This window comes from Dasypus novemcinctus, chromosome 1 (assembly GCF_030445035.2).
Source record: "Dasypus novemcinctus isolate mDasNov1 chromosome 1, mDasNov1.1.hap2, whole genome shotgun sequence".
Lineage (NCBI taxonomy): Eukaryota > Metazoa > Chordata > Mammalia > Cingulata > Dasypodidae > Dasypus > Dasypus novemcinctus.
Genome location: NC_080673.1, coordinates 201,501,475 through 201,514,339, shown reverse-complemented (window position 1 = coordinate 201,514,339; position 12,865 = coordinate 201,501,475). Strand labels below are relative to the sequence as shown.

At 43.7% G+C, this 12,865-nt stretch overlaps 1 protein-coding gene across 1 annotated transcript in view; it reads right to left on the bottom strand.

Moving 5' to 3' along the window:
• STK32B (serine/threonine kinase 32B) overlaps window positions 1-12,865 on the bottom strand; it is a 441,860-nt gene that overhangs the window by 264,091 nt on the left and 164,904 nt on the right. Inside the window, exon 3 of the mRNA XM_058301185.2 lies at window positions 2,704-2,855. Coding sequence (XP_058157168.1) covers window positions 2,704-2,855 — 152 coding nt within the window. The remainder of the gene's footprint in view (window positions 1-2,703; window positions 2,856-12,865) is intronic.

Genomic DNA, 12,865 nt, shown 5'->3' with positions numbered 1-12,865 from the left:
AAGCAGCAGCCCCACTCCTTTCCTGCTTATGGGAATATAATGCCATTAGAGGCCAACGCTGGCAGAGAGATTTCTTTATTAGCAGCACTTTTACGTAGCCAGAGGGCATTTGTCATTCCTCTCTTGTTGTTCTGGAGAGACCATACTCACAGCTTCTGAGAAGAACACCCAGGGAGGGGCTGCCCGGATGGACCTCATCCTGCAACATGCACGACGCAGGCCTGGAGGGTCCCCGAGACCCTCGGCCCACTCTAAAGCCACCCCCAAGGGATGCAACACAGTATTATTTACATCAGTGAAAAAAAACTAGAAAGAGCCCTAAATAACCTAAATGATAGGATCGAGGCCAAATGAATTGTTGGACCTCCCCACAATGGAATGACACGCAGCCTTTAAAAATCATTACAGAGACTTTGTAATAATAGGGAGAAAGTGCTCTTTTCAGAGTCTTCATTTGAAAAAGCACAATACAAAATAGTCGCACATATTTTGTATCAATGATGAATAATCATGTGTATGCATGAACATCATACACCGTTATACATCACTGATACAAAACATAGAAGTAAAGAAGTAAAAAAGGAATCACAAGCCAAGCTTTCTTACTATGCATTTTACTTTCTGCATTTTGCAATGAACATATGTTACTTTTCCAGTTAGAAATTTGCTTTTAAAAAGTTCCTCTGCACAACAGTCAAAACAAAAAGGAGTTTATTTTCCCCAAACTGGAATACCTCAGGGTTTTTGGATTGCTGCCCTGAAGACAGGAAATGCTTTCACTAGTTACTCAGATTCTGGAATATATGAGGTAGTATTTTTCCCCATAGAAATGCCTGCATCAGTGGCGTCGGCCATGCAAACCTTGATTTCCCCAAACAGGCCAATCGGCACTCCTCCTGCCTCCCATCACCCAGTGTGCAAAGTGCTCCAAGTACGAAGAGTAATTTAGATAATTGGGGATGTTCAGGAATGGGGTGAAGCCCGGCTTTCCCATCGGGGCTGCCTGTGTTGCTCTCCAGGTCAGCGATCGGTCAACTGAGATGCTGAATGAAACAGTCAGAATTTGTCTCCTTAAATAGCTTGTCCTCTCCCCTTCAACCCAAATCCAGCTTAGGAAACATTCCTAAGTGCCCCGAAGCATTTCCACCATGTTAGACTCTAGGGAAGCAAAGAAGCAAGCAGCGGCCCTGGCTTTCAAGCAGCAAGCACTTTCTCAGGAAGGATACATAAGAAAAGCCATAATTTGTGCTTGCTCGGGTGAGGGCTGTGTTGGTTGACCCAAGAAGCAGTGCAGACACCCTCAGGGACAATATCTTGGCCTGCACATCAGCCAAGCTACTGGCCGGAATGCACAGGAGTGGCCAGGGAGACTGGGGAGCTGGGGCCATCAGGAAGAGGAGACGGCGTGTGCAAAGGCACAGGGGCAGTGGACCACGGGCAGGGGGGTTTCCAGGGATGGGCTGGAGCACGGTGAGCCTAGGCGCCCACACGCAGGAGGCTGGAATTCCGTGTTTCCACGCCAGGCAGCCGTCGTGAGTGGAGTAAACAGCTGCCAGCCCCCAGACCACCACCTTGCGACAAACGCTACGGGTGTGATTTTCTCAAAACGCAACACCTCTTCTAGCCTGCATTATTTTCTAGCAGTCCCCACATTTTCACAATACACAATGTTCTCTTCTAAATTTATGTTCAATTCTGATTCAGTGGATAAAAAAGCAGGACTAAAATTTGCCTCTAAAAATGATACCTGGCAAATTGGTGTCCAATTCTGGATAAAGGTAACAGGTGCTATGTCTACATAAGACTGTGAGCTCTTCAGAGGCAAGGACTGATCTGCCTGTGGAGCTCCTGGGTTGATCCATAGAGCCTAGGACTGAGGGTGGGCTCCATACACATTTGTATGAATGAATGAACAAATGAATGAATATATGTGATCTACACATCTGAGGGTAAGCATTAAAAAATAGTCCAGCTGCAAGCAGGAGAAGTGCATCCATCAGCCACGTGGAATCTAAGCCCCTTCTCGATATAGAGGTGGAGTGGGCATCACCATCCCAGGGTCCACAGGATGGAGGAATAGAGTATGGATTAGAGTGGACTTACTGGTATTCTACTATGGAACTATTGTGATGAGTAATGGGAGAAATTTGTAGCACTGATGTGGAAAAGTGGCCATGGTAGCTGCTGAGGGCAGGGAGAGGGAAGAAGAGATATGATGTGGGGGCATTTTCAGGACTTGGAGTTGTCCTGGGTGATCTATAGGGACAGATGCTGGACATTGTATGTCCTGCCATGGCCAATGGGTGGACTGGAGGAAGAGTGTAAACTACAATGTAAACCACTATCCATGTGGTACAGCAGTGCTCCAGAATGCATTCACCAAATGCAATGAATGTGCCACAATGATGAAAGAGGTTGTTGATGTGGGAGGAGTGGGGTGAGGGGGTTGGGGGGTATATGGGGACCTCATATTTTTTTAATGTAACCTTTACAAAAAAATAAAGAGTGAAAAAAACACGACAGCCCAACTGAAAAGCAAAAGCACGATCTTGAAGACCCCATCAGAAACTGTACTCTCCAAAATATTTAAGAATATCTGAGCCCAGGAAAACTTCCTTCCTCTTCCCAAGGCAGACATGCCCTTGCAGGAGCCGCACCTGCCCTGGGCTCCCTAGCGAGGTCGCCGGCGCCGGGAGCACTCACCACAGGTTGACCAGGAAAGGGTGTTCCAGGCCCTGCATGATCTGGAGTTCCCGGAAGACGTTGCGCACCTCGTCCCGCTCGATGCACTTCTGCTTGTTCATGTACTTCATCGCGTACATTTTCTTGGTGTCTCGCTTCTGCACGATGCATACCTGAGCGGCAACCAGAGGAAAAGCATTCAGGATTCAGGCTGATAGAGAAAGGGAAGCCAGTCCCCCGACATGCTCCTACACCCAGGTCCGAGTCCCTGTTCTGCAAACTAGGGGAGCAGCTCTGGCCGAGCCGCAGCCTCTCAGCCCCTGAAAAAGGAGGAGCTGGACCAGATTCACTTATCAAATAATTACTAAGTGCTGAAAAGTGCTACAGAGATGGAAGCAGCAACCTGGCCTCAAGGAGCTCCTGGTCTGCAAGGGAGACAGAAGAGAGAGCCCTGACACATGTGGAGTAACGGGTGTCACAGACCTGCCAGGGCCCAGGGTGGCCATGTCCCCTCACCCTGTGTGCTTCAGCGCGCACGTGCCCATCTTCCACCTGCCAGCCCTGCCTTTCCTGTCCTGGACTCTCTCTTGCCAGTGCATCCCACAGAGCAGGTCAGCAATGCTCAACAGTGAGCAGCCATGGCAGCAGCCGTCCACCAGCGTGGATGCGAGTCAGGGTGGAAATGCCCCAGCTCCCCTGCCCGTCGGCTGGGATGACTCAGAGGTTGGTGATTTGCACTGGCTCCTGATGTGCCCACCCGTCACCCACGGGGGTAACTGCTTGTTGACACACCCTTGGACAGCTGCCTCCTTCCCTTCCCTGACTCATTGCCCCACTGCCCCACTCACCTACCTGTGCTTTCGGCACCTGCCTAGAGCCCTGTGCTCAAATCCTCACCTGGGCACCTGCTTCTGGAGGACCCACGCTCAGGCCTGTGGACCACCAGGGAGCAAAGGCCCTGAAGACATCACCCATGCTGAGTTCTTGGAGTCACCCATGTGCTCCATCCTCAAATACCTTGTAGACAAAGCCCGCACCTCCTCTCCTGCACGAGGAAGCTTTAGCCCTCGGGCCAGTAACCTGCCCAGGGTCCACCTGCTCCTGCACGGCAGGTTGGGACCCAAACCCAGGACCATGACTTTTGAGTGAGCCTCTTACCTGGGTTCGGCAGGGGGCCCTAAGGGACAGACGGGCTGTCAGGGAAGGCTTTCTGGAGGGCTGAGGGCAGAAGGGTGGAAAAACGGCAGGGCCAAGGGAAGTTCTAAATGAGGGCACGGAGCCCAAGGGGACACAGCAAGAAGTACACTTTGGCTAGAAAGAATGAGCGAGGCAAGCATGTAACAAACAGCGAAGGAGGATCCTGTCCCTCATCTTCCCGACAAGCCAGTGCACGGCTACCGTGATCACCCCACTTGACAAAAAGAGACATAGGGGAGGGCTGCAGACCCCGTCGAGGTTCAGGATTCAAACCCAGGCTCTTCACTTCCCCAGCTGCAATTTTTTTTTCACTTTTTATTTTTAAAGCCCCCAAGACAATTACAAAAATAATACAAACCCCAAGCCAAGAACTCCTCCAGATAACAGATCCACCAATTTTTACATTTTGCTACATTTTTCTCTTCCTTCCTTCCTACCTTGCTTCTTTCCTTCCTCCCTCTTCCTCTTTCTTTCTCTCTCTCCCCCTCCCTCACTCTCTCTTTCTTTATCAGCCCACTTTTTGAACATTTGAGTGTAGGTCGCACACATCATGCTCCTTGAGCATATAATACTTCCATATTTGACCTTCTGGATCTTTTTTCCTCCCTTATTAGATCCCATTCAGGATCATGTACTGCATTTAATTGCCATTGTCTCTTCAGTTGCTCTTTCTCCTTTTTACCCTTTATTTTGGGAATACATATACAACATAAACTTTCCCTTCTCAGCGACTCCCAAGAATACCATTCAGTGGAATTAACCATGTTCATTATGTTGCGGTCCACCCACCACCTTCCATTACTAAAACTTCTCCTCTTCCCAGACAGAAACCCTATACCCATTTTGCATTAATTCCCCACCCCCCAATGTGGGGAAAAGAGCTTAAATTGTATTTGAACTTTGTATGACCTGTTCCTTATTGCATATGTTGCAGTTGTTTCCTATTATTGTAGATGATGTTGCGGTTCTGAGAGCAAACAGGGGCTCAATAGTTTCCAATAAATATGATGTGAAAACTAGGGTTGAGGCTCTCAGTTCCAGAAACTGTGAGTCCCCTGGTCCCATCTTTATCTCCTCTCTTGTGTCTCTCTCTCTGTCCTTTTATTTTGTAAAGTTCTGCATCGCCTTCCCTTCAAGCCAACCTATCGCTGAGCTGATCTCAGCAATTGGCGCCCAACATGGGGCCCAAAGAGAAGCTCAGCAACTGGCGCCCAACGAGGGGCTCGAAGGGAAGAAGGCACATAGCAACTGGTGCCTGAACAGGGACCTGAAGGGAAGAAGGATCGCTTAGAGTGAAACTAAAGTTGGTGTAATGATGCAGAGCCCCGAGTGGTTTGGAAAGCCTTCAAAGTCCTTGATGGTTTGCTTGTATTTCCCTAGGAGATGGAGAACATCTTTGTGGGTACTAGCTTGTTGGATAAAGTCATATCATGAACGCCAAGAGACGACGAAGTTCCTGTGGAACCCAGAAACTCCGGTCATGCAGATGGAGAGACAGACATGGAAACTGCATGGCTGGGTCTCATTCTGAAGACTAGATTGGCTTTACGTCAAAATATCTAAACTACAGAACTTGTTCAAGCATGGCATCATAAAGAAAGTATGACTTAGGGACAGAAAGAGATTAAGAAGGAAATTGAGAGAAGGAAAACTGGAAAAGAAATGTTGAATTATAAGAGGAAACAATGAAGAAATTCTAGATTAATAGATCTGGAACTGCTTTTGTGTTTGTCTGTTCAGTGTCAGTGTGTGTGTTGTAATTGTTTCAGTGCGTGTGATTGCTCAAAAGAGAAGGAAAAAGAGAGGAAGGAAAAAGGAAGGAAGGAAAAAAGAAAAAGAGATACAAAGAAAAAAGAAGAAAGAAAGAGAGGGAAAGGAAGGAAAAGGAAAGAGAAAGAGAGAAAGGAAGAGAGAAAGAAAAAGAAAGAGAAAAAGGAAGGGAAAAAGAAAAAGAGAATTGTCAGTGTATATTTTGATACCTCCGGATGGTGATAAAATTTGATAAATAAAAGGTTCTGAAAGGGCTCTATTCAAATGACCAAAAAATTAAATAAAAACTTATACTATTACCTAAGTTTAAAATGTTAATGAGATCTCTATAATAATACAAATTTTAAGTCTTGATTAACAGAATTACTATAAGACTCTTCATAAAAAATAGTTCATGCTTAAATTGAAATGAATAATTTATTTTTCTTCATAGGATAAAATGAAAGATGTAAAAGTTAAGCAAATATTGAAAAAGGTAAAAAGTTCGTGGGAATGCTAACTGAAATTTAATAAGGTGTATTTTGTCCTAAAATAAAATGGTTAGTATGGAGATATGCATATAGCAAGTACTATGGAAGCATTCAGTGAGATAATGTGTTTTGCAAAAGAAAAACAAGGCTGAATGAATACAAAAAGTGCAAAAACTGTGTGAAAAGATCAACAATGGCTTTCTGCCCTGGCCTAATGGCAATGAATCTGGCTGCATAGAAGAAACCTGTGGAAACTCCCTCCCAAACATGTGCCTCCTATCAATAACACCCCTCCACACCAGTGTTCCTCCCCTGCCATAAATGAACCTCTCTGTGGTCCAAAACTTCTTTAAAAATCAAGCCTAATATATTGCCAGGTTCCATTAATAGTAAAATGGAATATAGAGATAGGTTTAAAGGTTAGATATAGAATACATACTAATTTAGAAAATTAAATAAAGGAAAAATAAATTGGGGTATCAAAAAATGAAAAAATGAAAAAGCTTTGTTTTTGATGTTTTGCCTTTCATCACTGCTATAGGTGTTGCCCTGTATGTACAGTGGCAAGGCAATTTCTTCTATTAAGTTTGTCTTCACAAAAGTTTTAGATCACAGTAATTTACATCTACAATATACGGTACTCCCACATATCCAACATCAAACACTTTGTCCCTTCCCCGGCAATGATCTTTTTACATGTTCATATTATATTTGCTGCAGCTGAAATACAGATATCGAAATAATAGCTTTCAAACGTGGTTCCATTTGGGTTTACATTATGGTTTATACTGTAGACTATACAATTTTCTAAATTTTTAGTTATCTTATATTTTACAATATGGTTTACATTTTAGCCTATAGACTTTTATACATAAAAATGTTTGGATATTTTCATAGTGGTTACAGTTAAAAATGACAACTGAGGGAGTGCTGAGTTCCCAGCCAGGGGAGCTCTATCACATTCCCCAATGGAACAGCAATAATTCCTCCAAGTGCAATGGCAAAGACCAATAAAGACAGATGGTCCAACAATGAGCCTTTGATACTGATGACTATGCTTAGGAGCTTGTGCACCTGAAATATGAACTAGGCCTAGAGCTGCAAGGTGCCTAAGAGTTCCCTCCTGAGAAACTCCATGTTGCTTAAATTTGGCCACTCTCTAAGCCAAACTCAGCATGTAAATGCATTACCTTCCTCCAAGCATGGGACATGACTCCCAGGGATGAGCCTCCCTGGCACTGAGGGATTACTACCAAGCACCAGCTGATGATGTAACTAGAAAAAGACCTTGAATAAAAGGGTCAACTTGGACCAGCAGAATATCTCAGCCTATATGTAATATCAGGTGTTAAAAATTGCCTTTTGACTTTGGATAAAAGGGGGAAATGGAAAGGACAAATGAGTTTATATGGCTATGAGTCTGCAAAAAAGAGTCAGGAGGTCATCAGAGTGGTAACACTTATGCATGCCTCAGCTGGATCCCAGAGACAACCAAAGTAGATACAAGCCTAGGTACTGGTTCTCCTGAGAGCTACAGAGACCCACAAGTTCTATGTTCATGGCAGATGGCTCTGGAGTTCAGTGCCATGTCAGTTGGCCCTACTTAGGAGTTCGTGTTCCTGAGTGTGATGGACTTGGACTCAGAGTGACCTTTCTACACATGCCTCTTCTGTTACTTTTACTGACATGTGGTTGCTGCTGAGGTTGGTGTATACTCAGGAGACCTGAATTTCTGGACCGTCCATATGACAGCCAGGACCTGAGCCTCAGCAGACTTGCAACTCCTACCCTCTTGTTTATTGGACTTACCTTGGCCAGCTAATAGGGAGGTGAAGAAGATCAACCACCATACAAGGGAGCCAAGAGTGCCTACAACTGCAAGCAGGAGAATTGCATTCATCATCCATGTAGAATCTAAGCCCCCACTTGAGGTAAAGGGGGACTGGACATAACCATCCCAGCGTCCACAGGATGGAGGAATAGAGTATGGATTAGAGCGGACTTACTGATATTCTACTATGGAACTACTGTGATTAGTAATGGAAGAAATTGTAACATTGATGTGGAGAAAGTGGCCATGGTAGCTGCTGAGGGTAGGGAGAGGGAAGAAGAGATATGATGTGGGGGCATTTTCGGGACTTGGAGTTGTCCTGGGTGGTACTGCAGGGACAAATGCTGGACATTGTTGTATGTCCTTCCACGGTCCACTGTGTGGACTGGGGGAAAGTGTAAACTACAATATAAACTACTTTCTGTGTGGTGCAGCAGTGCTCCAAATTGTATTCACCAAATGCAATGAATGTCCCATGATGATGAAAGACGTTGTTGATGTGGGAGGAGTGGGGTGAGGGGGGTGAGGGGTATACAGGGAACTTATATTTTTTTAATGTAACTTTAAAAAAAATAAAGAGGGGAAAAAAAACCAGAGTAAAGAACCAATGATCTGCAGTAAAATTCATCATTTTGGTAATTGCAAAAAAAAGAAATAGTGGATCCAAAAATGGGTCTCATAGATCCTGCAGTATTCATTAGGCTTTAATGTTGTCATACCAGTGAATACTGAGTCTGAGTGAGGATTTTGGATTACTGTGGTAAGAAATATTGAATCTCAGTAGGATCAGGAATTATGTTAAAGAAAATGCTCCTTGTGGCAACACACTATCTGAGCAGATAAATCTGACATCGAATGTCCACTCTTCCATTTACATTTATGTGACTTAATAATGATGTTGACCTTTCAGTTACTTACCCTTTTTTGCATATTTTATTTCCCAGTTTTCAGAGTTACAATGAGGAATATAGTACATAATATGTGAATAATGTAAACTCTAAAAGAAATAATAAATAAATGAAAGGTGGTAATATAAAAAAAAAAAAAGAAGAAACCTGTGGCAGTGACCCTACTAAAAAACATCAGAGACAATGGTATCTCAAGGGTCTGGAATAGGCAAACAATTGGGACAAGCTGTAAGATTCCTGCTACTCTGTCAAATTATTAATAATTGTTTGGTTGGGTAAGACAAAACTATACTCTCTGCTGTAATTGATAAAGTACAGTGTTTTCTCATGTTAATAGAATTTGTAATACTGTTGGAATACTAAACATCTTTTCTCCCTCACTGAGATGTGTTAATTAGGAAAGATCCTTCATGGGAGTAGGCATGCTGCTTTAAAAAGTAAAAAAAGAGGTGGAAGGTGGATATTGACTTAGCCTGTTAATTGGATGTGGCCCCAGGTCCAGTGAAGATGCTAAAAGCACTATACAAACTGGGGAAAATGAGATTGTTTTTGATCAAGTACTGGCCTATATAGCCTTCTTGGTTGGGAATATTAAGCCCATGAGAAATGAAAGTCTATTCATTAAATGTCTGCTAGTTGGAAGTCTTATTGTTGTTGTATAATCTACAGTAGTTATGGATTATGATAAAATGCTTGAATACTAATCAGAACTTTAATAATGTAACATATTGTGTACTTAAGTGATTTGATGAACTGTATGTGATATATAAATGTACCTTGCTGAATGTATATGTGAATTTCTTGTTTTAAGTGTGAACAATCCTGGGACCGAACGTATTGTGAAAAAATTTAATGAGTATTGTTCAAACCTAAGAGTGAAAAATCACGCAGGAAGCTTTGTTAATCAGTGAAACGTTATTTGCATAGACTTAGCAAAAGCAAAAAGGGGGAAATGTGAGAAAAAGAGTTTAAATTGTATTTGATCTTTGTATGACCTGTTCCTTATTGTAGATGTTGCAGTTGTTCCTTATTATAGATGTTGCAGTTGTTCCCTATTATTGTAGATGATGTTGCAGTTCTGATAGCAAACAGCTGGTTGGTAGTTTCCAGTAAATATGATGTGAAAACTAGGGTTGCAGCTCTCAGTTCCAGAAGCTGTGAGTCCCCTGACCCCATCTTTATTTTCTCTCTTCTGTCTCTCTTTCTGTCATTTTATTTCGTAAAGTTCTGCATTACCTTCCCTTGGAGCCAACCTATTGCTGAGCTGATCTCAGCACCCCTACTCCTCATACTTGGCAATCTGTATTCTACTTTCTGTCTCTTTGAGCTGGCATATTTTCCCATGTTTTCTTTGTAGTTACCATCAGGGTTAAATTTAACATCCTAATCTATAATAATCTCTTTTGCTTTGACACCAGCTTAAAACTTCAGTGGTACACACAAACTGTATGCCTGTGCCTATCCCCTACCTTTGTGTAGCTCTTGTCACAAATTTCATGTTTGTACATTTCAAGTCCTGAGTCACTGATCTGCCGTTACATTTGATGCATTTGCCTCTTGGTGTCTCTCTCTGCCATCTTGATGGGGTGAGGTCTCCCCAGCTGTACTCTGAACCAACAGAGCTTCCTCTCTGAGCAAAGGCCACATGCTGGGGGACACCATGGGCATGTGTTGGGGGGCACTAGTGATTACACTGGGGGCCTAGGGACCCAGCTAAGGAAGTCAGGGTTTTCTCCTGGTATTGCTCCTCCATAAGAACTTGTCCCCTTTCAGCTGTGACATGCCCTGAATCTATTCGAGGCACAAGTTAAGCAATGCAAAGAAGCCTGAATTCAGATCCCAGCTTTGCTCTTGTTGCTTCTCTGAGCCTCAGGTTCAGCATGTCTGCACCACATTAGCAAAGTCCACCTGCACAGGTGTGGTAGGACTAAATGAGATCAAGGAAGTGGATGGTAAATGTCATCTGCATCTAAATGTATCCAGTTTCATGAAACCTTGTGGTTTATATGCCAACAATCACAACCTGGATGAAATGGGCAAATTCCTAGAAACACACCAGTTGTCTAACCTGACTCAAGTGGTTGGTGCTAGGGTTGGTGTATACTCAGAAGACTTGAATCTCTGGACTGTCCATGTGCCAGCTGGGCCCTGAGCCTCAGCAGTCTTGCAGCTCCTGCCCTCTGGTTCACTGGACTTACCCAGGCCAGCTAACAGGGAGGTGAAGATGGTCAACCATTATACCAGGGAACTGAGAATGCCTACAACTGCAAGCAGGAGAATTGCATCCATCATCCATGTGGGATCTAAGTCCCCTCTTGATCTAGAGATGGAGTGGACATCACCATCCCAAGGTCCACAGGATGGAGGAATAAAATATGGATTAGAGTGGACTTACTAATATTGTACTACGGAACTATTGTGACTAGTAATGGGAGAAATTGTAGCATTGATATGGAGAAAGTGGCCATGGGAGTTGCTGGGGGCAGGGAGAGGGAAGAAGAGATGTGATGTGGGGGCATTTACAGGACTTGGAGTTGTCTTGACTGATGTTGCGGGGACAGATGCTGGACGTTATATATCCTGCCACCAGGTGGACAGGGGGAGAGTATAAACTACAATGTGGACTGTTATACATTATCCATGTGGTGCAGCAGGGCTCTGGGGTGTGTTAACCAAGTGCAATGAATGTGTCGTGGTGGTGGTGATGGTGGGGATTGTTGATGTGGGAGAAGTGGGGTGAGGGGGGATGGGGGTATATGGGAACCTCATATTTTTTAATGTAACATTAAAAAATAAATAAAATAAATAAAATAAAACAAAACCAAAAAAAAGTTGAAACTCTCTACAAACAACCAGTAGAGAAACTGTATCAGTAATCAAAAACCTCCCAACAAAAGAAAGTCCAGAACCAGATGTCTTTACAGGTTAATTTTAGTAAACATTCAAAGAGGAATTAACACCAATCCTTCTCAAACTGTTTCAAAAAATTGAAGAGGAAGGAACATAACTTAATTCATTCTATAAGGTCAGCATCATCCTAATACCAAAGCCAGGTAAAGATAGCATAAGAAAAAAATATTACAGACCAATATCCCTTGTGAATATAAATGCAAAAATACCCAACAAAATACTGGCAAACTGAATTAAAGAGCACATTAAGATTAAACACCATCATCAAAGTGCGATTTATCCCAGGAATGCTAGGGTCAAGCAAACAATGTAATGTACTAAATTAATAGATGAAAGAAAGGTGTGGCTTACAGAAGCACCTCAGGGGCCAGTAGCTTTGTGGAAATGCTAGCAAAGAATTCTCAAGCCCTGTGGACAAGTCCCTGAGACACACGCTGAAGGCAGACATGCGGTGGTGGATAATTTCACCAATTAGCATTTCCCATCTCTCACTTCTTATTTTTGTTCTCCAAGGAGACACTCAGCAGACACTCCCCTGCCAGGGACAGGAGTCCTGAAGTCCAGCTGGCTGCATCAGCTTGCAAGGACGAGGCTGTAATTGGATTGCATCTCTGCAATGCCTCCAGTTCTGAGCCCGTTCAGATACGGACATCCATTACTCTCAGTGGTGAGGACATGCAAAGGCACCGGAAACGACTCTCACCTCCCAGGAAGGGAAAGGAGAATGGTAAGCACTCATGCAGCTCAGAGTCAAATGAGGAATCAGGAATCGGAAGAGACACTTTGAAATTAAATTAGAGTTCTGACTTTCAAAATAGAGTTAATGATTTGAACAGAGCTTGGAAGTTTGGCTTTTTGATACAAGAAGAAGAAGGGAGATAAGTATAGGAGGTTGGATCTAGCTTGGCAGTTTGGATTTATAAGGCAAAGAAGGGAGATCGGGAGATGTGGGTCTCAGCCAGCTGCACGTCACCACCCTGGGTGTGACCTGGATTGGGGTAACTGGGTCTGGAGTCCCTCCTCAATAACTTGATGGGTTGGATCTAATGCTCGCTAAGGCATCTCCGAAACACCCCCGGTTTTTCAGGAGCACAGAG